Below are 26,570 nucleotides of genomic sequence, written 5' to 3'. Positions count from 1 at the left end.
CACGCACGCACGCACACACACACACACACACACACACACACACACACACACACACACACACACAACACACACACACACACACACACACACACACACACACACACACACACACACACACACACACACACACACACACACACACACACACACACACACACACACACACACAGCCAAACCTCCCATGTTTCACACAGTGCAGTGATGGATAGAAGGACCCAGTGAGAGAGAAAGACAAAATAAACAATGGTTTTAAGCATTTAGTTATTGTGCAGTGTTCTAACGCAGTGTTACAAATTAAGATCCCAATAGCATTGCTTTACGATGTGCCGGGGGGAGCCGATGGGGGGGGGGTTGCTCTGGCAGGCGGGGGAAGCTCAGATTTGGTCTCCGTGGCAGCTGGGGCTCCAAACCAGTGCTGTGTGTTGATCCCAGGTAAGCGCCAGATGCATTACCCCCAGAGACGAGGCTGAGGCCACACACACACACACATACTCACACACACACGCAAATACCACATGCTGGTGTAGACATTATGCCCACGCGTTCTCATGTACACAAATGTCTATGTCCTCCTCTCTCTCTCTCTCTCTCTCTCTCTCTCTCTCTCTCTCTCTCTCTCTCTCTCTCTCTCTCTCTCTCTCTCTCTCTCTCTCTCTCTCCTCTCTCTCTCTCTCTCTCTCTCTCTCTCTCTCTCTCTCTCTCAAGATTCAAAATTCAATTGTTTATTGTCATGTGCACAGTTAAACAGACAATTTGCCATACAATGAAAATCATATTTTCTAGTCCGCCCTTCACACAAAATCACACAATACTTAACTTAAACATAAATACAAGTGAGTGCTAGAAAATAAGGTAAAAATAGATACATTATAATATATACAAGGCACAGTGAGTAACATTGCACGTTCCGATCAGTATTTACATATAAATGGAGGTGACAGTGAGTGGGTCACAGTGGGTCACAGCAGCAGTTGAAAAGTGTCTTTAGTGATTCATAGTTCGGGGGAAGGGTGACAGTGTGTTCACAGCAGTAATCTCTCTCTCTCTCTCTCTCTCTCTCTCTCTCTCTCTCTCTCTCTCTCTCTCTCTCTCTCTCTCTCTCTCTTTCTCTCTCTCTCTCTCTCTCTCTCTCTCTCTCTCTCTCTTCCTCTCTCTGCGTGGCGTGTGTGACAGTCCACTGACTCATAGACCTGCCACCCTGCTGTCCGTCTATGTTATATTTCCGCACGCACCACGCACGCACGCACGCACGCACGCACACACACACACACACACACACACACACACACACACACACACACACACACACACACACACACACACACACACACACACACACACACACACACACACACACACACACACACACAACACACACACTCACTCACTCGTTCTCACACAGCATACACATGGTGAGGTCATACTCAGGCTGCAACAGCGGTAGCTGTCTGTGATTATGATGCTGGCGTCTGCATCTCGGTCGTGGACTGAGCATTGCATACAACTCCTGTCACACCTCTAGAATTCAGAATTGCCTGCAGATAATTGTGTGAGTGAGTGAGTGAGTGAGTGAGTGAGTGAGTGAGTGAGTGAGTGAGTGAGTGAGTGAGTGAGTGAGTGAGTGAGTGAGTGAGTGAGTGAGTGAGTGAGTGAGTGAGTGAGTGAGTGAGTGAGTGAGTTTGGGAATAGCACTGCACAAGACCGAAGCACTGCACAAGACCGAAGCAGACTACAAAGAGTGACACGTTCAGCCAAACGCACAATTGGAGGGGGGCTCCCCACCCTCCAGAACATTTACAACAAGCGTTGCAAGGGCAAGGCTAAGAGAATCATTAAAGACTCCAGTCACCCGAACAACTGCCTCTTTGAACTGCTGCGGTCAGGCAAGCGATACCGGAGTCTCAAGGCGAGCACAGAAAGACTCAGAAGAAGCTTCTATCCCCAGGCCATCAGGCTGCTAAACGAACAATGAATGAACACTACACAACAACAACCACCAAACGCACATAGCACACACATCCACACGCACACACTCACTTTAAACAAACACACTGTAGCACCCACTCCACACACTTTATAGCACACACCCACTTTAAACAAACACACTGTAGCACCCACTCCCCACACTTTATATTTATGGATGAAGGATTGCACTACAACTCGTACACCTTACTGTAAATTGTACCTAAAATTGTACCTCATCCCATTTCTGCTTTGCACTAGATAGTACTGTACATTAGTACACTGCATAGTATTGTGTATTGTATATTATATGGTAACTCAGAACATTGTACATATGTCTATACCGAACACTGTGACCTCATTTTTCTTCTTCTAAATTCATGCTATATTATGTTATTATGTTATTTGATACTATCTTGTCTAGCACAGTCTCTGGAGCGTAACAGTAAGAAGCATTTTGTATGAAAGTATTCTGTACTTCTGTATGACAACTATTAAAGAACTTGAACTTGAACTTGAACTTGAGTGAGTGAGTGAGTGAGTGAGTGAGTGAGTGAGTGAGTGAGTGAGTGAGTGAGTGAGTGAGTGAGTGAGTGAGTGAGTGAGTGAGTGAGTGAGTGAGTGAGTGAGTTTCATTCATTCAGTTCAGCATGTAACATTTTCTCATTTACCGGTAGATTCGGTAGATCAATTGAACGGTAGTAATACTCATGGGCAATGTTCCCTCTAAGGTGCGCCCGTGCGCTCGCGCACATGGCAAAAACGCTCCCGCGTACATCTGAAATCTGTCACGCACAGAAACGTTTGTGTAAAATATGCATGTAGTTAAATTGACTGGCGCGTTGCACTGAATACTACGGTACCCTGTTGCGTGTGACGTTACACAGAGAAGACTGCTTTCAGTGCTTTGTGGGCATCGCTACTGCGCTCACACACACAACAGATGAGGAAGCGGACAGATCCGACCAGCATTGATTCTGATCACAATGCCGAAAATTTTACATTACAGATGAACTGCAGAGAAAATTCCCAATTTACCGTCCCGGTCGAGACTAATTGGAAGCGGAGTGCAACGCGTGCAAAGCTTGACCATATGTTTCTGTGTCTAATAAAGGTGCTGGCGATCTCAAAGCTCACATGGACACAGAAAAACATTACAAATAAAGCTGTGCGAGGCGAGAGTTTGATGGCAAAGTTGACCGAATTGATTGAAGTATGCAGCTATACAGAGAGAGAAAGAAAATAATTTGAAACTATTTTGATGCCTCAAAATGATGTTTTGGTTTGGTAAGATGCTTGTTATGATACAATCATTCTAAGGATTATGTGTGTAATAAATTAGTTTTGTACACTAATTGCAAGTTATGCAAATGTAACAAATTTGAAACGGCATAGTGCACTTTTAAATTAGTATCTTTGTGAGGTTACTGTTTTATAATTTACATTACATTGAAAAGATACAAAGATATATTTTTTAAAGCTGGATTTTCTAATACAGAAGAGGTGTTATTTAGAACATTACTTCATATTTTTCTTGTTATTTATTTTGTCCAGTAAGACTTGAAAATATATATTATTTTGTCATAGGTTGATTTAGTTATTTTCTTGAGATTTGTCAGATAGATTACTTTAGGCATAATACAGCATGTTGAGTAACTTTGGTTATAGAGAGATATTATTTAGTTATAAAATAATATAAACTAATTTTATATCCATACAGAGGAGGCATACTTTAAATATATTAAAATGATAAGACATCTTTGAGTAAACTTCGAGTATCATTAAGTATCTTGAGGCTGAAGGCAGAGTGTCCTCTTTTAAAAAAAAATCTCAATATGGCCACCCTTGAAGTCGCATGATAATTCACTTAATAAAATAATGAGAGTCAGCCTCCTAAAAAGAGAAAAGTTAGTGACACGACTCACACCCAGCCAAAGTAAGGAATTTGCTCTGTATCATCAATCAATGGTCAAATAAATATTTGATTAAGGAATATAATATGCCTTTTTGTATTATTTCTGTGTATCAGCAAAATGTATAGATTTTTGTTAGACATTGAGGGAAATTAAGATTCTCAGATTGTTCCCGCTTATCAACTAACTTAATTAATTTAATTAATTGTTAATCGGCAGGTGACGTATGTTGCTCAGTAGTTGCTGATGTCTGCTCAGGAGGTTTGAGTGTTTGCTCAGACCGAAAAAGAATTAGAGGGGACATTGCTCATGGGTATACTTACTTTAGTAATACTCATTGGTAATACTTAATACTTACTTACTTACTTACTTACTTACTTACTTACTTACTTACTTACTTACTTACTTACTTACTTACTTACTTACTTACTTACTTACTTACTTACTTACTTACTTACTTACTTACTTACTTACTTACTTACTTAATATTACTTCCTGCTTCTGCTTTGCAAGCTGCTTTTTACTGTCGCTCCGCGTTTTTCTTCCTATCGCTATACAGTACCTTAATGATTTATTATAGCCCTTTCAACTCTAAATACTCTGTGCGTTAAAGGGGACATGTCTTGCTATTCCTTTCACTATTTGGGCAACTTTACACAATTCCTGTGAGTCTATGGAACACATCTTTAAAGTAAAAAAAATAAAAACATTAATTGTTTTGTATTTCTAATCAAGTACTCTAAAGCAGCATTTCAAGCTGTTTTGGGCTGGGCTCCGTCCATAAGCGCTTTGAGTGACAATTGTGAGTGAGTGAGTGAGTGAGTGAGTGAGTGAGTGAGTGAGTGAGTGAGTGAGTGAGTGAGTGAGTGAGTGAGTGAGTGAGTGAGTGAGTGAGTGAGTGAGTGAGTTTCATTCATTCAGTTCAGCATGTAACATTTTCTCATTTACCGGTAGATTCGGTAGATCAATTGAACGGTAGTAATACTCATGGGCAATGTTCCCTCTAAGGTGCGCCTGTGCGCTCGCGCACATGGCAAAAACGCTCCCGCGTACATCTGAAATCTGTCACGCACAGAAACGTTTGTGTAAAATATGCATGTAGTTAAATTGACTGGCGCGTTGCACTGAATACTACGGTACCCTGTTGCGTGTGACGTTACACAGAGAAGACTGCTTTCAGTGCTTTGTGGGCATCGCTACTGCGCTCACACACACAACAGATGAGGAAGCGGACAGATCCGACCAGCATTGATTCTGATCACAATGCCGAAAATTTTACATTACAGATGAACTGCAGAGAAAATTCCCAATTTACCGTCCCGGTCGAGACTAATTGGAAGCGGAGTGCAACGCGTGCAAAGCTTGACCATATGTTTCTGTGTCTAATAAAGGTGCTGGCGATCTCAAAGCTCACATGGACACAGAAAAACATTACAAATAAAGCTGTGCGAGGCGAGAGTTTGATGGCAAAGTTGACCGAATTGATTGAAGTATGCAGCTATACAGAGAGAGAAAGAAAATAATTTGAAACTATTTTGATGCCTCAAAATGATGTTTTGGTTTGGTAAGATGCTTGTTATGATACAATCATTCTAAGGATTATGTGTGTAATAAATTAGTTTTGTACACTAATTGCAAGTTATGCAAATGTAACAAATTTGAAACGGCATAGTGCACTTTTAAATTAGTATCTTTGTGAGGTTACTGTTTTATAATTTACATTACATTGAAAAGATACAAAGATATATTTTTTAAAGCTGGATTTTCTAATACAGAAGAGGTGTTATTTAGAACATTACTTCATATTTTTCTTGTTATTTATTTTGTCCAGTAAGACTTGAAAATATATATTATTTTGTCATAGGTTGATTTAGTTATTTTCTTGAGATTTGTCAGATAGATTACTTTAGGCATAATACAGCATGTTGAGTAACTTTGGTTATAGAGAGATATTATTTAGTTATAAAATAATATAAACTAATTTTATATCCATACAGAGGAGGCATACTTTAAATATATTAAAATGATAAGACATCTTTGAGTAAACTTCGAGTATCATTAAGTATCTTGAGGCTGAAGGCAGAGTGTCCTCTTTTAAAAAAAAATCTCAATATGGCCACCCTTGAAGTCGCATGATAATTCACTTAATAAAATAATGAGAGTCAGCCTCCTAAAAAGAGAAAAGTTAGTGACACGACTCACACCCAGCCAAAGTAAGGAATTTGCTCTGTATCATCAATCAATGGTCAAATAAATATTTGATTAAGGAATATAATATGCCTTTTTGTATTATTTCTGTGTATCAGCAAAATGTATAGATTTTTGTTAGACATTGAGGGAAATTAAGATTCTCAGATTGTTCCCGCTTATCAACTAACTTAATTAATTTAATTAATTGTTAATCGGCAGGTGACGTATGTTGCTCAGTAGTTGCTGATGTCTGCTCAGGAGGTTTGAGTGTTTGCTCAGACCGAAAAAGAATTAGAGGGGACATTGCTCATGGGTATACTTACTTTAGTAATACTCATTGGTAATACTTAATACTTACTTACTTACTTACTTACTTACTTACTTACTTACTTACTTACTTACTTACTTACTTACTTACTTACTTACTTACTTACTTACTTACTTACTTACTTACTTAATATTACTTCCTGCTTCTGCTTTGCAAGCTGCTTTTTACTGTCGCTCCGCGTTTTTCTTCCTATCGCTATACAGTACCTTAATGATTTATTATAGCCCTTTCAACTCTAAATACTCTGTGCGTTAAAGGGGACATGTCTTGCTATTCCTTTCACTATTTGGGCAACTTTACACAATTCCTGTGAGTCTATGGAACACATCTTTAAAGTAAAAAAAATAAAAACATTAATTGTTTTGTATTTCTAATCAAGTACTCTAAAGCAGCATTTCAAGCTGTTTTGGGCTGGGCTCCGTCCATAAGCGCTTTGAGTGACAGTCACCCACAGTCAGACAGAGGCAGGCAGAGAGAGATATAGAGAGATTGAGGGGTATACTAATTAATTTCGCCGCGGGGGGGCATAATCCCACGGGACAATGCATTGGTAACTTGTTTCAAATGACAATATATACCCCTGTGAATATTATTGCACGGATCGGAATACGGGCGTGCGCATGGGAGTCAAAGATATTTTGACAGTGATATGCGAGTGGAGAAGCCCCATCCCTGCACGCCGGTCACGAGGTTGTGTGTGTAAATGCGTGTTTCCCCCGAGAGATTTTTGAGAAATTGTGATGAAACAAAGGAGAATATGAATAATTAACAACAATTAGATTTGAGGTTTCAAAATGGTTCTACCCTGATCAAAATAAAAAAAGTTACTGTACATTACAGTAGATTTCATTATCTGTTCTTATGCACGCCTGGTGATACTAAATCCAAATTGAACTTGGGCATTTGAAAGATAATATATGTATATATATATATAAATGTGCGAATTGGCTATAATAAGGTCATTTATAAGCCTGCTATTCTATATTCTATAATAAGAATTCAGTACTGTATCTACAGAACCTTCTGTTTAATCATCTTCCCTTTATTCATTTCAGAGGGATATTATTTTATCCCACTTTATGCTTTGCTCTTGCTGCTTGTTTTACACTGATTTTATGTTTTATTTCTTACTGAAACTTTTAACTGCAATAACCCTGTATTAAAGGTGCTATACAAATAAAGTTATTATTATTAGTATTATTTAGTGTCAGAATGGAGGTAGGTGAATTCCAATGGTTGAAGGCAATCACAGAGACAGAGAGTGTTTACTCTTGAACAGGTTCGACTTTAATAGTAAGAACACAGAGTAAATTCTAAGAGAGACAAGTGCTAATAGCACAAGTGGAAAATAAGGTAAATGGGAGCTTATTGGAGGTCCAGAGTAGAACCTTCCGCGTTATCCCCGAACGCAATTAGTGAAGACCTGACAATGAACAAGCAGAAGAGAGGTATGTTACATAGACACCAAATACCAACATTCCACACACACCCCCGTGACAGCCAATCAGGAACCACCCCTAAGTGACAGCACTAATTGACAGGGAAATGACAGGTGACAAGCCCAGTGACATATGCCAGGAATGTGGGTGGTCACCGACCACAGTCGGTGTCCAGAACGTAACAGTACCCTCCCCCGACGAACGGCACCAGACGTTCACCTAGGAGCCTCGGGATTCAGCCGCCGGAAATCAACGATCAGGCTGGGTTCTAAAATATCCCTTTGAGGCACCCAAGAACGCTCTTCTATCCCGTACCCCTCCCAATCCACCAAGAACTGAAACCCCCTACCCCTCCGCCTACAACCCAGTATCCTCCGCACCGTGTAAATGGGTTGACCGCCAATAAACCGGGGCGGAGGAACCACAGGCAGTGGCGGGGCCAAGGGCGATGAGAGGAATGGCTTCAACAGGGACACATGAAACGTCGGATGAACCCTCATAGAGCTCGGAAGTCGTAGCTTGTAAGCCACTGGATTAACCCGATGAATCACTTTAAATGGTCCTATAAAGCGAGGAGCCAGCTTCTTGGATTCCACCCGGAGAGGGAGATCCCGGGTGGAAAGCCAAACCCGCTGCCCTGGACGGTAAACTGGAGCCGGACGACGCTTACGGTTAGCCTGCCGTTGGGTACTAACCGAAACCTTCTGTAGCGCCTTCCGAACCTGTTTCCACGTCCTGCGACAGCGAGCCACATGTGCCTGGGCCGAGGGCACCTCCGCCTCCTGCTCCTGCTCGGGAAACAGAGGAGGTTGAAAACCATACTGGCACTGAAAGGGAGACATACCGGTAGAAGAGGAGAGAAGGGTATTATGCGCGTACTCAGCCCAAGCCAACCTCCTACTCCACGTTGCCGGACTACCGGCAACGTAACATCTCAAGACCCCCTCCAAATCCTGGTTGACCCTCTCCGTCTGCCCGTTCGACTGCGGATGGAACCCAGACGACAGACTGACAGAGGCGCCGAGGCCGGCGGCAAACGCCTTCCAGAACCTGGAGGCGAACTGAGGACCCCGGTCCGACACGATATCTACTGGCAGCCCGTGGACCCGAAAGACATGCTGTATAACTAAATCAGCAGTCTCCCGGGCCGAAGGAAGCTTGGGGAGAGGGACAAAGTGAGCCGCCTTAGAGAACCGATCCACCACCACCAAGATGGTGGTGAACCCGTCCGAAAGGGGAAGACCAGAAATAAAGTCCAGAGATATGTGTGACCAGGGTCGTTTAGGAATAGGAAGTGGTCGGAGGAGACCCGCCGGTGCCCGTCGAGAGGTCTTACTACGTGCGCACACCGGACAGGCCGCCACAAAGGAACGCGTATCCCCCTCCACTGTCGGCCACCAGAACCTCCTACAGATAAATTCCAGGGTCCTGGTTGCCCCTGGGTGGCTGGTGAGGGATGACGCATGTGCCCACTGTAGCAAGCGTGAGCGCGCCACCTTGGGAACATACGACCGTCCCGGAGGACCCCCACCAGGATCGGGCTCCCGCGTTAGCACCGACCTTACCACCTTCTCTATGCCCCAAGACACGGGTGCCAAAATCAAGGCCGGTGGAATAATGGGATGGGGCTGCTCCTCCCGACCAGGAAGATCAAACTGGCGCGACAACGCGTCAGGTTTGATATTCTTGGAGCCGGGTCTATAGGAGATGGTATATCGAAATCGTGTGAAGAACAACGTCCACCTGGCCTGGCGAGCGTTAAGGCGTTTAGCCCCTTGGATGTAAGCCAAGTTCTTATGATCAGTCCAAATAATGAAAGGATGTGCCGCCCCCTCTAACCAATGTCTCCACTCCTCCAGTGCCAATTTGATCGCCAATAACTCCCGATTACCCACGTCGTAATTACGCTCGGCTGGTGACAGACGGCGAGAAAAAAAAGCACACGGGTGCACTTTCCCATCCTTTAAGCATTTCTGAGAGAGCACCCCCCCCCCACCGCGACGTCAGAGGCATCCACCTCCACAATGAACGGAACCTCCGCGTCATGGCGGATCAATACAGGAGCGGATGTAAAACGACGTTTAAGATCGCAGAAGGCCGACTCAGCCCTAGGCGACCATTCAAAGCCAGGGAGAGAGGCCTTAGTGAGAGCTGTTAAAGGATTGGCTAAGGCGCTAAAGTTGCGAATAAAGCGCCTGTAAAAATTTGCAAAGCCCAAAAACCGCTGTAACCCCTTGAGCGACAAAGGTCGTGGCCAGTTCAAAACTGCACTCACCTTGGCTGGATCCATGCGCAGATCGCCCTTCGTCAACACAAAGCCCAGGAAGGACACGGTGTCCGTGTGAAACACACACTTCTCAGCCTTAACGAATAGTTGATGCTTGAGGAGACGGTCTAGCACCTCCCGAACGTGCATTTGGTGTTGCACCATATCGCGAGGAAAAAATCAGGATATCATCTAAGTAGACAAACACCGACACCCCAATCAAGTCTCGCAGCACGTCGTTAACCAGGGCTTGGAAGACTGCCGGAGCATTAGCCAAACCAAAGGGCATGACCAAATACTCATAGTGCCCATTGGGTGTGTTAAATGCAGTCTTCCACTCGTCTCCCTCTCTAATCCTGACCAGGTTGTATGCATTACGTAAGTCAAGTTTAGAAAAGACCTGTGCCCCCTGTAAGCACTCAAAGGCCGTGTCCATGAGGGGTAAAGGATATCGGTTCTTGATGGAAACGTCATTCAATCCCCTATAATCAATGCATGGGCGCTGATCCCCATCTTTTTTATCAACAAAGAAGAAGCCAGCGCCGGCAGGGGAAGTGGAAGGGCGTATGTGCCCCGCAAGCAATGCCTCCTCTATGTAGGTGTTCATGGCCAAGGTTTCGGGGCGTGAGAGAGAGAACATTCGCCCGCGAGGCGGGGAGGTACCGGGTAGAAGATTAATGGGACAGTCGTATGATCTATGAGGCGGAAGTGCTTTAGCACGCGTCTTGCTAAAAACGTCCACCAGGTCCCAATAGATCTCAGGCACCCCTATCAAATCGGGATTAGAGGGTAGATCAGAATCTGCCATGCCAGGGAGGAGACAAAAGAGAAGAGGGGGGGGGAGACAAGGGTTTGGGCAAACTCCCGCTGACGATCGGCTTGACGTCGGCCGCCGTTGAGAGTTCGCCCGTGCTCCAATTAATGACACGAACACATGACGACAACCAGGGATGACCCAACACCATGACAGAATAGGGGGAAAAGATGACAAAAAATGTAACCCATTCCCACTCCCCACCCGCCACCCGGATGTGTAAAGGAACTGTGCGCTGGGTGACGCTCCCACTGCCCAGAGGCCGACCATCCAGGGCATAAACTGGTAAGGGAACCCCTAAATCCTCCACTGGGGTTCCCCACTCCTTCACCAATCCCACGTGAATAAAATTGCCCGCCGCCCCTGAGTCAATGAGAGCCTTAGTTCCCCTAATGTCACCCCCACAGTTGATCGCCACCTCAAAAAATGTACGAGAATCCGTGGTTTTGGCAGGAATGAGCCCACCTGCTGGCGCTTTCTCGAAGCCCGACGGCGCACCTTCTATTCCCGATTGGCGCCGAGCCGATACAGCCTGGACCGGACAGCTGCCGAAGCGGTGACCGGTGCGGCCGCACCGGAAGCAGCGTCGCTCTTTGATGAAGCGCTGCCTCTCGTCGTCCGAGAGGCAGCGGATGGATTCATCACCCAGTGCAGCTGCATGGATTCATCACCCAGTGGCCCACTCGTGTAATGCATGGAATTATCAACACCAGGAGAAAAAGGAAAACATACCTGGGTGTTGTTGACATGCTCCTTCTCCCTCTCCCGGTGCCGATTGTCCATCTTGATGGTGGTGTTGATCAGCACTTCCAGCTGCTCGGGGATCTCACGCGCGGAGAGCGCATCTCGCATCCGCGCTGAGAGTCCCCTGATGAACAGAACCACGCAGACATTCTCCGCCCAAGCTGTCTCCCGAGCCAAGATCCGAAAATTGATAGCGTAAGCTGCGACCGTGCGGAGGCCCTGCCGGCAGTCGAGAAGACGACCACCAGCCTCGAAGATCGAGAGTACCCGGGAAGTATCGAATACTCTTCTCAATTCCCGGGTAAAGGCGTCCAGACTGTCGCAGATTATCGCCCCCGCCTCTAATTCCGCCGTAGCCCAGGAGAGAGCTTGACCGGTGAGCAGTGTGATAATATACGCTACCTGCGCTGTCTCCGATGGAAATGATCGTGGTTGCAGCCGGAAAACGAGTAGACACTGGGTGATGAATTCCCGACAACCATCCGGTGATCCGTCATAGCGAGCGGGCGCCTGCAGATGTGGCTCGTGGGACCGTTCCTGGACCCCGAACACCCCCCGACTCTCCTCTGCGTGGAGCGCTGCTTCTCCCGTCGCCGACTGAACACCAGCCACTCCTTCTTGGGCTTGTCGGGCTGTGGCCAACGCCGACTGCGCCACCGCTTGGGATGATCCGACGACCCCGTTGAGTCGGATTAATTCGGCGCTGACCAGCTGTTGATGTTCCTCCATCCGTGTCTGGGCTGCTCCCTGCGCCTGGAGCATCTCCATGATGGCCTCCATGGAATTCTGATGGTCAGGTCAGAATGGAGGTAGGTGAATTCCAATGGTTGAAGGCAATCACAGAGACAGAGAGTGTTTACTCTTGAACAGGTTCGACTTTAATAGTAAGAACACAGAGTAAATTCTAAGAGAGACAAGTGCTAATAGCACAAGTGGAAAATAAGGTAAATAAGAGCTTATTGGAGGTCCAGAGTAGAACCGTCCTCGTTATCCCCGAACGCAATTAGTGAAGACCTGACAATGAACAAGCAAGTTTCAAGTTTCTTTAATAGTTGTCATACAGAAGTACAGAATACTTTTATACAAAATGCTTCTTACTGTTGCGCTCCAGAGACTGTGCAAGACAAGATAAGTATGAAATAAAATAACATAGCAAAATTAGAAGCAAAAAAAATGAGGTCACAGTGTTCAGTTTAGACATATGTACAATGTTCGATGCAGAATAGACGTAGTTACCATACAATATACAATACTGTGCAGTGTACTAATATACAATACTATATAGTGCAAGGCAGAAATGGAGAAATGGGACGAGGTGCAATTTAGGTACAATTCACAGTAGGTGTACGAGTTGTAGTGCAAATCCCCCATCAATAAATATAAAGTGTAAGTGTGTTTGTGTGATCTAAAGTGTGGAGAGTGGGTGCTGCAGTGTGTTGTTTGTTTGAGTGAGTGTGTGCGTGTGGGTGTGTGTGCTGTGTGCATTTGATGGTTGCTGCATAGTGATTATTGTTCGTTTAGCAGCCTGATGGCCTGGGGATACAAGCTTCTTCTGAGTCTTTCTGTGCTCGCCTTAAGACTCCGGTATCGCTTGCCTGACCGCAGCAGTTCAAAGAGGCAGTTGTTCGGGTGGCTCGAGTCCTTAATAATTCTCTTAGCCTTCCCCTTGCACCGCTTGTTGTAAATGTTCTGGAGGGTGGGAAGCCCCCCTCCAATTGTGCGTTCGGCTGAACGTGTCACTCTTTGTAGTCTGCTACGGTCTTGTGCAGTGCTATTCCCAAACCAGGAGGTGATGTTGCCGGTCAGGATGCTCTCTATTGTACATGAGTAGAAGTTCCTAAGGATCTTCTGACTGACTTGGAACTTCCTTAGGCGCCTGAGGAAGTAGAGGCGTTGTCGTGCCTTCTTCACAACACTGTCAATGTGTGTGGTCCATGTCAAGTCCTCGGATATGTGGGCTCCGAGGTACTTGAAACTGTTCACTCTCTCAACCGGTGCCCCGTCGATGCTGAGGGGGCTGTAGTCCTTGACCCCCGACCTCCTGAAGTCCACAATCATCTCTTTTGTTTTGCTGACGTTCAGGGAGAGGCAGTTCTCCTGACACCACTGTGACAGGTTCTCTACCTCTTCCAGGTAGGCCCTTTCGTCGTTGGCAGAGATCAGGCCCACCACTACTGTGTCATCAGCAAATTTGATGATGGTGTTGTTGTTCCGCTGTGCTACGCAGTCATGTGTGTACAGGGAGTAGAGGAGGGGGCTCAGAACACAGCCCTGGGGGGCCCCTATGTTGAGCGTGATGGATGAGGAGTTGCAGTTGCCGGCTCTTACCACCTGGGGTCTGCCCGTCAGGAAGTCCAAGACCCACTGGCAGAGGTCATAGTTCAAGGCCAGGTCCCTGAGCTTGGCTATGAGTTTGGAGGGGACTATGGTATTGAATGCTGAGCTGTAGTCGATGAACAGCATTCTCACATAGTTCCCCTGCCTCTTGTCCAGGTGTGATGCTGCTGTGTGCAGCACATGGGCTATGGCGTCCTCCGTGGACCTGTTGGGGCGATATGCAAATTGCAGAGGGTCCAGGTTGATGGGGAGGGAGGAACAGATGTAGCCCTTCACTAGCTTCTCAAAGCACTTCATGGCTATGGAGGTGAGGGCTACAGGGCGGTAGTCGTTGAGGCAAGCGGGCGTAGATTTATTGGGTACAGGGATGATGGTGGACTTCTTCAGACAGGTGGGGATGACAGCCTGTTCCAAGGACAGGTTGAAGATGTCAGAAGCAGAAGAGAGGTATGTTACATAGACACCAAATACCAACATTCCACACACACCCCCGTGACAGCCAATCAGGAACCACCCCTAAGTGACATCACTAATTGACAGGGAAATGACAGGTGACAAGCCCAGTGACATATGCCAGGAATGTGGGTGGTCACCGACCACAGTCGGTGTCCAGAACGTAACAATTTAGTAATACTCATGGGTAATACTTAATACTTATTTTAGTAATACTCCTGGGTAATCCTTAATACTTACTTTAGTAATACTCATGGGTAATACTTAATACTTACTTTAGTAATACTCAAAGTGTATTCATTTGACAGTAAAGGAACATATTGGTAATGCATATAGTTAATAACAATAATAATAATAATAAAAACAATCATAATATTAATATGAATGATAATACGAATGATAATAATATTAATGACAATATTGATAATAGTAAGCATGATATTAATAATAATAATAATAATAATAATAATAATAATAATAATAATAATAATAATAATAATAATAATAATAATAATAATAATAATAATAATAATAATAATAATAATAATCATGATATTCATAATAATCATGATATTCATAATGATGATAATAATGTGACTGTTCTTGACATTGTTCTTGAGACTTACAGGAGACACGTTTTGTCCTATTGCAGGGTGACTCCGTGCGGACGAACATCCAGCTGGATTTCGGAGACGGCACAGCCGTGTCTTACTCCAACCTGAGCTGGACGGAGGACGGGATCAGACACGTCTACAAGTCCGCTGGGATATTCCGTGTCACGGCTCTGGCAGAGAACGTCCTGGGATACGACACCACGATGTTGTACCTACATGTCACCTGTACGTGCTCACAGCCGTTCGCCGCTGCCATGCGGCGTGTCCACACTCAACCACCTGTCAGCTGACCTGTCAGTGCCGGCTTCTTCTGCCTCATTTGTTTGCCTCATACGGTGGAACAGATCAAATCAAATCACATTTATTTGTAAGGCCCGACAACACATATATGTGAATAGAATAGATAGATGTAGTAAGCATATTATGTGAATAGAATAGAAGTACTTAACCCAGCAATGAACTCCACGTCTAAAACACGTTGACAGACCACGGACAGAAGATGGTAAGAAGCTGATCCATGGCCTCGGTGGTGCACATAGAACGGGTCCTACTAATCACCACAAAGTACCAGAAAATACCCTAAAGTATACCCCAAAATACCCCAAAGTACCCCAAAATACAAAGTATACCCCAACATACCCCAAAGTACCCCAAAGTATACCCTAAAATACCAAAAGTATCCCAAAATACCCCAAAGAACCTCAAAGTTCCCCAAAGTATACCTCAATGTACCACAAAATACTGAAAACCAGAAAACCACTGTTTTCAGACAGGATCCCTGGCTGGGACCATGACAACTTTGGGGTATTTTGTGGTACTTTGGGGTATTTTGGGGTAGCCTACTTTGGGGTATTTTGTGGTACTTTGGGGTATTTTGGGGTACTTTAGGGTACTTTGGGGTATTTTGGGGTACTACGGTGTATTTTGGGGTATTTTGGGGTATACTTTGGGGTATTTTGTGGTACTTTGGTGTATTTTGGGGTATTTTCTGGTACTTTGTGGTGATTAGTAGGACCCCATAGAACAGTCACTGCAATCTTGGCCAAGACCCCGAGACATCCACCACCTTGGTCAGCACTATGAGACAACCACTCAGAGAGATGGGGGGGGTTAGAGAGTTCCCATGTTTGTAGTGGGCGGAGATGGAGCAATAAATACATGTAGTGAGCATATTATGCATACATGGTGACAGTAGAATTATTGTATATAATAAAATTGTGAAATTGAGTAATAGATAGAACTACTGCAAGCGTATGGATGGATACAGGATGGGATACAAGACAATAGCTCAGGGCTGTATGCCCCGGGGGGCAGGAGAAAACACTCAGAATTGGTCAGGGCGGAGCAGGTAAGGTTCAGCACTGCAGGCCAGACAGAAGGCGGTATGAAGCTGTTCCATGGGACCGGTTGAGACAGAGACAGAGGTTAAGAAGGTTCTCCCATGTCTGCAGAAAAGCAGCGTTGTGAGCTGAGCATGTTTTCAGCACGGCGTTGTGAGCTGAGCATGTTTTCAGCATGGCGTGTTCCTGACGGTGTTGTGAGCTGAGCATGTTTTCCGCATGGCATGTTCCTTGATTGATTGATTGATTGATTGAAAACTTTATTAACAGATTGCAGAATGGGTACAATACAGTACAGCTCAATACACACAATTGTTAAGGGGATGCAGACCAGAGAAAGGCTTTCGTCTTGTTTACATCAGGGTCTCCCATTTTCAATTCATCAGGACATATATGACATACATGACATACAGATAGACAGTACTGCTACATCTATACATTTATGACATACCAGATTTGCAAATACAGTACTGTTTGTGATACAAAAAGGGTCCAGAAAAGAGAGTATATACATTTGACGTAAAAACTGTACATTGGAGGAGGTTGGGTGGGGTTGGGTGGGTGGGGGAATTGGGGGGGGGGGGGGTTGGGGGGACACTGTACAACTGTACAAGCAAAACTGTACATTGGAATATTGACAAAATTGGAATATTGACAAAATCCTGACGGCGTTGTGAGCTGAGCATGTTTTCAGCAGTGGTGGAAGAAGTACACGGTTCCTTTACTTAAGTAAAAGTAGAAATACCCAGATAAATAAAAGTCCCCCATTCAAATTATACTTGAAATGTAAAAGTAGAGAAGTATTTGCTATTGAATGTACTTAAGTATCTAAAGTAAAAGTACACATTCTACATTTTGTGCATATATTGACCTCTAAAGGTGATGTTAACACATTGAGTGCCATGCCCTTTCCGGGAAGTGACCCCTTCCTTGCCGTCCATTAATCCCATGTAAACGTAGTTGTAGTTTGTAGAGCTAAACCTTTATTTTATAGTATAGCTATGGGTCTAATAACGGCGTCGAGTCTCAGTGACTTGCTTCTGGTCAACGTGCAAAAAACAGATTATTTTTTCATCCGTACATTTCCGTTTTATACCGTTTTGAATATTAATATAGTTTGGGTGCTTCTGAGTCATTCCAGGGAAAAGACGCGAAAACTGCGTTTTTGTGTAATTCAATAAACACGTTGTCATTTTTCGCCTGATTATCGGATCTTCCTGAAATCAACGCTAGATCATAATTATTATCCCCTTCCTTGTGCACGCATGCAACGCCCCCCCCCCCCCCCCCTCCTGCAACCCAACGGCAAACAGCCACACATACAGACACAGAGAGAGCGTCGATCGGGGTAGGAATAAATATCAGATCAACGCAAGCTTTCATATATAATGTCCTTACCTGGTCTCTGATGTAGTAATGCAAAAAAAAGTATCCAAATATCTGATCGCCATTCCAGTTATCCACAGCGATCCTGTCTCCGACGTTGTTGGGCATTGCACTTAAACGGGCGGGCGGGGTCAGTAGTCAAAACCATCCCTACAAGCATGTGTTTTGCTGGAGTGTTTAGGACCCGCCACCACGCCGCAGCTCGGTAGAGAAAATAAACTAACCCGTTTCTAACGGGGTGCAATAATGGCCGAAGGCGTTAGAGGGCGGTATAAGACCATCTGCCAGCTCAGACACATTCAGTACAGCATGCACAAGGTGTCACGCTGAATTATGAATGGCAATAGCGAATAAAAGAAATACCATGAGAAAAACGTAGATCTACCTTTCCGGCACTCAACGATCGGGCGACAGAAACATAGTTCTACGTTAACGGCACCAGATTTGTTAAAGTGGTATGTGGTCCAGTTATGCTGCTCTGATTACGTCCTCTTGAAGTTGACAGGCTTCAAATGTGAAAGTATAATCTTCATTCATTTTTTATTTTGTATATACAGTATATTGTGTTTTCTATGCAAAATAATTTTCTTCAAAGTAAATAATAACTGATGGGTTCAGATAAATGTAGTGGAGTAAAAAGTACAATATTTCCGTTGAAATGTAGTGGAGTAAAAGTATAAAGTTCCCTAAAATAAAAATACTCACGTGAAATTACAAATAGCTCGAAATTGTACTTAAGTACAGTACTTGAGTAAAAATATTTAGTTACTTTCCACCGCTGGTTTTCAGCACGGGTGAGAGTGGCTCAGGAGGTAGAGCGCCGTCTGGTAATCAGAAGGTTCCCTGTTTGATTCCCGCTCCTCTTGGCAGTGTGTCGAACTGTCATTGAGCGAAGACACTTAACCCTGTTCCCGATGAGCAGGTTGGCACCTTGCATTCCACCGTCGATGTGTGAGTGAACAGGTGAATGAGAGGCATAAGTTGTTAACCACTATATAAATGCAGTTAATTTACCATTCAGCACTCAGAGCGCCGATACATTAGAAGTTGAACCTATTTAGACATTTCAGTACTAGTCACTTAGCAACGACAACGACCAGCACTTCTGTGCTTCCTTCAAACATTGCCAGCTAAGAAAGAGGTCCTCAGTGGGGACGCCGCCATAATGCTTTCAGGTGTACAATCTCACCTAACCTGCAAATGACTATAGACCACTGCACTTCCACGTTACATGGAGCTCATGGGAGAGCGCGGGGAGATACAATTAATGAATGTTGATGAGAGCCTTGACGTAAGTGGTTGTGGGGGTGCTGGAGACATGATCCAATATACTTTATTATACGCCTGAGTCTCCTGAACACAGAGAGACCAATCCCAAGTCGATCGGCACTTTCTCGGCCGAGTTGTAGTCCCTTCTCCCCAGCCGGCACATGCGCAGATTGCCCACGGAGTGTGTCTGCGCAATTCAGAGACTCCCTGGGCAATCTGCGCATGCAGAGTTTGGGATCGATCATGTCTCCAGCACACCCACAGCTGTAGGTACAACCACTTATGTCAGCTCTTATCAACATTCATTAATTTGATTCCCCCACGCTCTCCCATGAGCTGAAAATACCGGAAGTGTTGCGGTGGTCTATGGCTACTGGTTAAGTTATGCTTTATTATCCCGTTGGGGACATTCGTCCTCTGCATTTGACCCAACCTAACTACTTAAGTAGAGGTGGGCAGCCAGCCACACAGTGCAGCACCTGGGGACCACCTTAAGTTGTAATGCCAGCACCTTGGTCAAGGGCAATGGCAGGAGTATGTACCTAGCTAAGAATGCATGCCTTTCGGTGTGGGAGGAAACCGGAGTACCCGGAGGAACCGCGCGCAGAACCGGCAAACGCCACACAGAAAGGCCCACTGCTAACCACTGTGCCACCGTGGTCACTCATAGCTGTACAGTTCTACAATTCCGAGATAGAATTAGGAGAAGATGTCACACGTGACTTATACACATGCATATGAAATATAGTTATATAAAAGAACACGTCACAAGGAGAAGCATCTATGTGGGCCTAAGTAGGCTACTCCGAAACGTGTTTAGGTTCTTCGCCATCTCCACCGCTTAATGCTTACATGGCAGATTTCACAAAAGATTTTGAAGTGCACCTGCGGTTTGAGCCTTCAAATTCCTTGGTTAATTACCTGGTCTAAGTATATAACTCTAGGACAATGGCTGAGTTAAAGGTGATGGATCTGAGCCCCTGCCAACACGCCGGAGCACTCACAGTAAATTACACCCCATTCACACTATGCAGCTGTACTTAATAGACAGTAAACAATGTAACAAATGTAACACTGTTCATTCTTTAAAAGCCACCGTGGAACTATACTGGCTCTCCGGAGTGTGATGTGTCGAATCGCCCCTTTGTCTTGATTCCCAGGCTCCTCTTCATCAAATCGTAAAGTCCATTACATTTTTAGCTTCTTGCCACTCTGATGTTTTCAGTCAGTGTAATCTAATTTGATAGCAATAGTTCTGGCAGGATTTTTTTCCGCAACGGTCTGTTATCGTCGTAGAGGCAATTCAGGAGAGGCGGCAGAGTGCAGGTGGTGTTTTTAGTAACACGTCAAGCGCAACACAAATTATTTCTTGGCTGAACATTTTCAACACCTCTCTTTCGCTCTCTCTCGCTCTGCCTTGCTCTCTCTCTCGTTCTCTCTCTCACTCTCTTGCTCTGCCTTGCTCTCCTTCACTCTCGCTCTCTCACTCTCTTTCGCTCTCTCTCTCGCTCTCTCTCGCTCTGCCTTGCTCTCTCTTTCTCACTCTCTCTCGCTCTGCCTTGCTCTATCTCACTATCTATCTCACTATCTCTCTCGCTCTCTTTCGTTCTCTTGCTCTCTCTCTCACTATCTCTCTCTCTCTCTCTCTCTCTATCTCTTGCTCTCTCACTCTTTCTCTATATCTCTCTCTCTCTCTCACTCTCTCTCGCTCTGCCTTGCTCTCTCTCTTTCGCTCTCGCTCTCTCTCGCGCTCTCTCTTGCTCTGCCTTGCTCTCCTTCACTCTCGCTCTCTCTCACTCTCTTTCGCTCTCTCTCTCTCTCGCTCTCTCTCTCACTCTCTCTCGCTTTGCCTTGCTCTCTCTTTCTCGCTCTCTCTCGCTCTGCCTTGCTCTATCTCACTCTTGCTCTCTCTCACTATCTCTCTTGCTCTCTTTCGCTCTCTCTTGCTCTCTCTCTGTCACTATCTCTCTCTCTCTTTCTCTCCCTCCCTCTTCTCTCTCTCTCTCTCTCTCTCTCTCTCTCTCTCTCTCTCTCTCTCTCTCTCTCTCTCTCTCTCTCTCTCTCTCTCTCTGTCTATCTCTCTCTCTCTCTCTCTCTCTCTCTCACACACACACAAACACACTGAGCCTCTAAAATCAGGGATAAAGATTAGTTCCGTGGAAGTGGATGAGAGTGAACAACGACGGCGAGACAAAAACGCCACACTGCAGCACCACAAAACCTCTAGCCGGAGTTTTCCCGGGAAAAACACTGTGACATCAGTCTTCCGAGGACAACCTCAGTCCTGAGATTAATGTAATGCCACCCCCAGGTCCCATGTCAGCTCCCATTAGGCTCCTAGCGGGGAAGAGAGCAGTATTTATCACGCTGAGAAAATAATATATATATATGATAGCGCAGACATTTATTTTTTTTCAGAATGAAACCTGCTTTGGTCATCTAATTTTTAACCCTTCAAAGTTATACACCCACCAAGACACCTATATTAAGACACATTCTGCAACTTCACAAGCCGACTGGACCTTCATCAAATATCTTTCCTTTATTTTCAATAATCAAACTAAATTCCTGAATACTGTGTATAGGCCATAAAATGTATGTGGTTATATCCATATAAATAGAATAGAATCGAATAGAATACAATAGAAAGATGTATCCCGAGGGAGATTGGGCACTACAGATCGCTTACAGTAAACAGTAAACATTTATGTAGTCAAAAACAAAAGTCACAAATAAGAATACAATACCGTCCGTGATATACATTTTCTATGTTATGTATATACATTCTAAAATCTAAAATATACAGTGAAAATATACAGAAATAAAACACACACATCTCATAAAATGATGCAACAGAAGGTAATTTAATGTTTAATTATTTGTTGTTTGTTTAGATTTGTCTAAATCAAGGGATCTGCCCTCAAGCACTTAGGGATTAAATGTACATTATTCTCAACAGGCTATGTTTACTTTCAATCGGATGATTTCCGAAATATAACACAATTTCATCTTGTAGGCTGACCAGATGCAGGACAGCATGCCAATTTTGCAGCACAATAAAGTACCATAGTGTACTGAATATAAAAATGTTTTTCCTAGAAATAAATCGGAAAAAGGGGCATTGTCTTATTTTCCGGGGTCTAGACTTTTAAACGTCATTATACATTCACAACAACAGATCCGTTGAGTGGACTGGGACAGTGGCTCAAAGGTTGGGCAAGTTAACAACAGAGGAGGAGTTATGATGCCAATTTTAAGATCATGGTGATCAACGAAGCAGTCATCAAACAACTGTTGAGCAGACTAGAGATATGGTGTTACAGAGTGTAATGTTAGAGGATGGCGAGCCCAAAAAGACATAAAATATGTCAGAGAAAATATGATTTTTTTACCAAAAGATGATAAAAAAAGTTTTCTTTCTAACAGTTCTAAGATGTTCTTTATAAAAACAAGATTTGGTCTTCAAAAAAGTATTTTCCCAAAAACGAGTCTTGAAAAAGAGGGGTCCTCTTATAATCAGGGTTGTCTTATATTCGGACCAATACGGTAATATTGAAAACAACAGGCTATGTAACGATATGATTTGCATAATGTATAAAGCACTTGATCTAAGTATAGCTAGATTGATTGACTCATTTATTTAAAGCATACAGTGGATTCAGCACCATGGAGAGTGCAGTGAGTGGACCATAGGCAACCAGGGCCAACTTAAATATTTGACGTTTGTACAAAAGACAATTAAACGTGGGGATCTGGAGCTGGATAACCTTCAGTATCGTCCCCCAACTTCCCATCTCCACCACTTCCCTCTTTACGCTACAGAGCGATTTTGAGAAATCCATGTCTTTAATTTAATGCTAGAGTGAACAATAGTTTATTATAAACAACCAGTAGGGGGATAAATTGTATCTCCCTCCACTGGTGATAAAAATGATCGACCAGTTGTAGAGATGTGAAAAGCAGAGGTGTGAAAATCCTCCCTTAGCATATGAATCAAATGTGTTGGTTCTGGATTGGAGCAAAAAAAGCACCTGCATCGATTCTACAACAAAGCTTCAGCTCACTACCTTAAACACATGAAGTGTATTGTAAGATCCTGATCAAACTGGCCAGTATCACGTCTTCATCTGTTTTGGCCCTCCATCCAATTCCTCTGCGTTGTGTCATTTTAATGGTCCTGACGTCTCCGATACTGGTAGATAAGATCCTTATCTCCCCCCGTTAGTGCAATCCATAAACCATAATAATCCTCCACCTCCGTAAGAATTCGACACTTCGACACCGTGGGATACCTTATGAGGAAAAGCGTTGTTTTATTGCTATAAACAGAACCTCATAATCAGATGTTATCAGATGTTATCAAATTGTATCGTCCTTGAAGAGTCTATTCTAATGATCTTTCGGTGTGTTCATATCGTCCTTTTGTGATTCAGTCCAATAGTGTTCAGGCCTGTTCGTTAGCCTAACCCTCCTCGCGTTAGCCGAAGCTACTGTAATGATGATGTGGCATTCCCCCCCCCCCCCCTCCGTGATAAGAGGAGAGAGAGTCTCTTCTGGTTTCTTCCCTCTTAGTCTCAGTCAGATTTTTGTCTGCCCTACCCGGAACCACTGTCAGCTTTATAGGATCTTCATCATAACTATTGTAACTGAGGGGTACAATTCCCTGACTGTATTGATAAGTATGGTATCATTAAACCACTACCGCTTGATGTACTTTAACTTCTGGCCATCCAGTACACGATATCTAAGTATGATGAACACTTTCCCACATATGAAACCAGGTCCACACAAATATAACAGTCGAAGGTTTAATATAGCAAAAGGTATATACAACATTCACTTAATTACATTTATGATTTGAATGCACTTGTAAGGCAAATGAGTATTCGTAGGCAAATCAACACTGAATGTCCAATCTCTGGTTACGCAGGAAGCAAGTATACAACCTGGTTCTTTAGGGAAACTATAGCGATGGTACTTAAGGATTATAGCGGGATACTAAAGGGGTCCTGCTGGTTGTAAGTCAGTAAGGGGGGGGGGGTTTGGAGAGCCGTCAGCTGCATCCCATCTGGCCAACGATTCCTGGGGAGAATTCAGGTACAGAAAACAGTGCCCGCAGGATCTTGATCCACAGATGAATACACTTGGGCCCTCTTGTAGACGGTAGCTGTAGGTCCACAACGAAGGAGAAGCGAGGCGGCCTCGGTCTGGGTTGAGCGCCGTCTCACCTGGGCTCCTCTCGGGGGTAATTCCAACACTCACTGGCGTTGGCTGTTATCCGCTCCACAAATCAAAGCACCCAAAGCAAATAGATATTCCATGCCGTATAGGCTCAGCAGTCGTCCGGGTAGGTAATCCAATGTGCAGGTCCACTCGTCCTCGCCCAGAACTCCTCGGATGAAAGCACCACGCGTGGTCTGCCCAGCCTGGTTAAGACTCTAGATAACGCGAGGAACGATGGGGGTGCTGCTCACTTTAGAACTTTAACCGAACGATGCACCATACATAATAGACTATTATTAACTTAATAGAAATACGTCCCACTCGACGGTACAGTGCCAAACTATGACAATTCAGCTATGAATTTACACGAGGTCTCAATGCCTATTCTGGGGCCAAATAGGCCATACTGCACCACACGTGGGTCGTGGGTGAGGCTTCACGTCTGTTACTAGGTTGGAGGGTAAAGAACTAATAGACTAAAAAAAGTTCTACTTTACTTGCGCCCTATTTATATGCACGGTGAACAAATAGTACCATCCGTATTTCGGTAGCCGTATTCCTACGCGGAACCGGGGCTAGTTGGGACATGTTCGTCGGCACTATTGAACTTGACTCAAGGGGCCTGTCTGCTGGCGCCAGGTTCTTGTCCAATGAGAGAATGAACTATTATGGGCTGTAGTAGACTAAAGGGATATTCAGTGTATATGTACAAGGAATATACAAGGGATATCAAACGATATACAAATACTATTAAATATATATCCATAAATAAATATATATATTCGGTTTAATCTGATCCTTCACAACAGCCGCCCCCTAATTAGTCCCACCTAATTAGCTAAGCAGAGACAGATTAACCGCACTGTCTACCACTCAAGGTCCGCTGTAAGGGTCAGTCAACTCACAAAGTCATGGGGTCATGGTCGTCATCGATAGTGTCTGGGAGTCTTGGCAGTTCTATTAGCCTCGCCACGGGTCGTGTGTAAGTTCGCCCTTGGACGAGCACTTCAGCTGCTCGGACCTTGCCATCGGCACCGGTGATCACTTTGCTTACGCGGCCAGCCGGCCACATAGCTCTGGGTAGTGACTGGTCGATAATCATGACGACTGTTCCTTCTGTCAAATTGTCTCTCTCTTTTACCCACTTCTGGCGGGTCTGTAGAGACGGTAGATAGTGGAGTAGGAAGCTATTCCAAAACTTGTCAGCCAGTACTTGACTGTACCTCCACATTCTTCGGCCGTTCGCTTCTTCAGGCCTGTACATTGTCTGGGGTAGCGCGGGGTCCAGCCGCCCCATCAAGAGTGTGTTGGGGTGACTGGGTCGACATCTGCTACATCACTTGAGACGTAACCGAGGGGCTTGGAGTTCAATACTCCCTCGATCTCCGTGAGGACTGTCATTAGGACTTCTTCCGCCACAGTCTGGGCCCCAAGCACGGCGTACAGGGCTGTCTTTATAGAACGTACTTCTCGTTCCCAGGTTCCACCGAAGTGGGGTGCGTTCGGGGGATTAAACTGGAAGTCAATCTGGGATGGAGCGAGGTGGGTCTTAAGTTCTGGGCCCATAGCTTGGAAGCTCTCTCTCAGCTCTCTTTCTCCGCCTTTGAAGTTTGTCCCGTGATCAGACAACAATGTAGACGGTTTTCCTTTCCGCGATGTGAATCTTCGGAAGGCCATAAGGAATGAGTCTGTGCTCATGGTTGGAAGGAGTTCGATATGTATCGCTCTGGTGGTCATGCATTTGAATACAATACCCCACCGCTTCTCGGTTCCTCTTCCTTTCTTTATATACAACGGGCCAAAACAGTCCATGCCTGTGGAGTGAAAGGGCTTGTCGCCGAGTCGGAGGCGACAGGGAGGTAGGTCAGCCATCCGGGGTATGCTGGGCTGCGCGCGCCACTTTCGGCAGTCTAGACAGGTTCGCTGGAAGTGTCGCACTGCTTCTCTCCCTTGAAGTATCCAATAGCGACCTCTGATCTCCGCGAAGACTCTCTCTGCTCCTGCGTGGTGCACATCCTCGTCGTATTTCTTTATGATCAGCTCTGTGACCTTGTGTCGGCTGTTCAAGACTATCGGGTACTGTTATGTACTAGAGGCCTGATCACTCTGTGTCACGGGGCATGTAGGTGAGGGCTGCCACTTAGTTAATTAGTGCTGATTGGTTACCTGCTGGGAGGTTTAAAACCAGCCAGGCACACACACATGCAGGGTCTGTGTTTAGAAGAGTGTGGGTTACCAGATAGATTGTCACGTTCTTCCAGTCCTTATCCTTTTAGCTTACACTAGTAATTC

The 26,570-nt window shown here is 44.8% G+C and overlaps 1 protein-coding gene across 1 annotated transcript in view; it reads left to right on the top strand.

Annotated features, from left to right (window-relative positions):
- sorcs3a (sortilin related VPS10 domain containing receptor 3a) overlaps positions 1–26,570 on the top strand; it is a gene marked incomplete at both ends in the record, with an annotated part of 398,627 nt that overhangs the window by 273,507 nt on the left and 98,550 nt on the right. The window contains one exon of the mRNA XM_084317820.1: positions 15,099–15,285. Within this exon, the coding sequence (XP_084173946.1) occupies positions 15,099–15,285 (187 nt within the window). The remainder of the gene's footprint in view (positions 1–15,098; positions 15,286–26,570) is intronic.

The sequence above is a fragment of the Notolepis coatsorum genome (genome assembly GCF_963971535.1).
Source record: "Notolepis coatsorum genome assembly, chromosome: 7".
NCBI lineage: Eukaryota > Metazoa > Chordata > Actinopteri > Aulopiformes > Paralepididae > Notolepis > Notolepis coatsorum.
The sequence above is the reverse complement of the archived record's forward strand: the minus strand, read 5'-3'. Positions and strand labels throughout refer to the sequence as shown.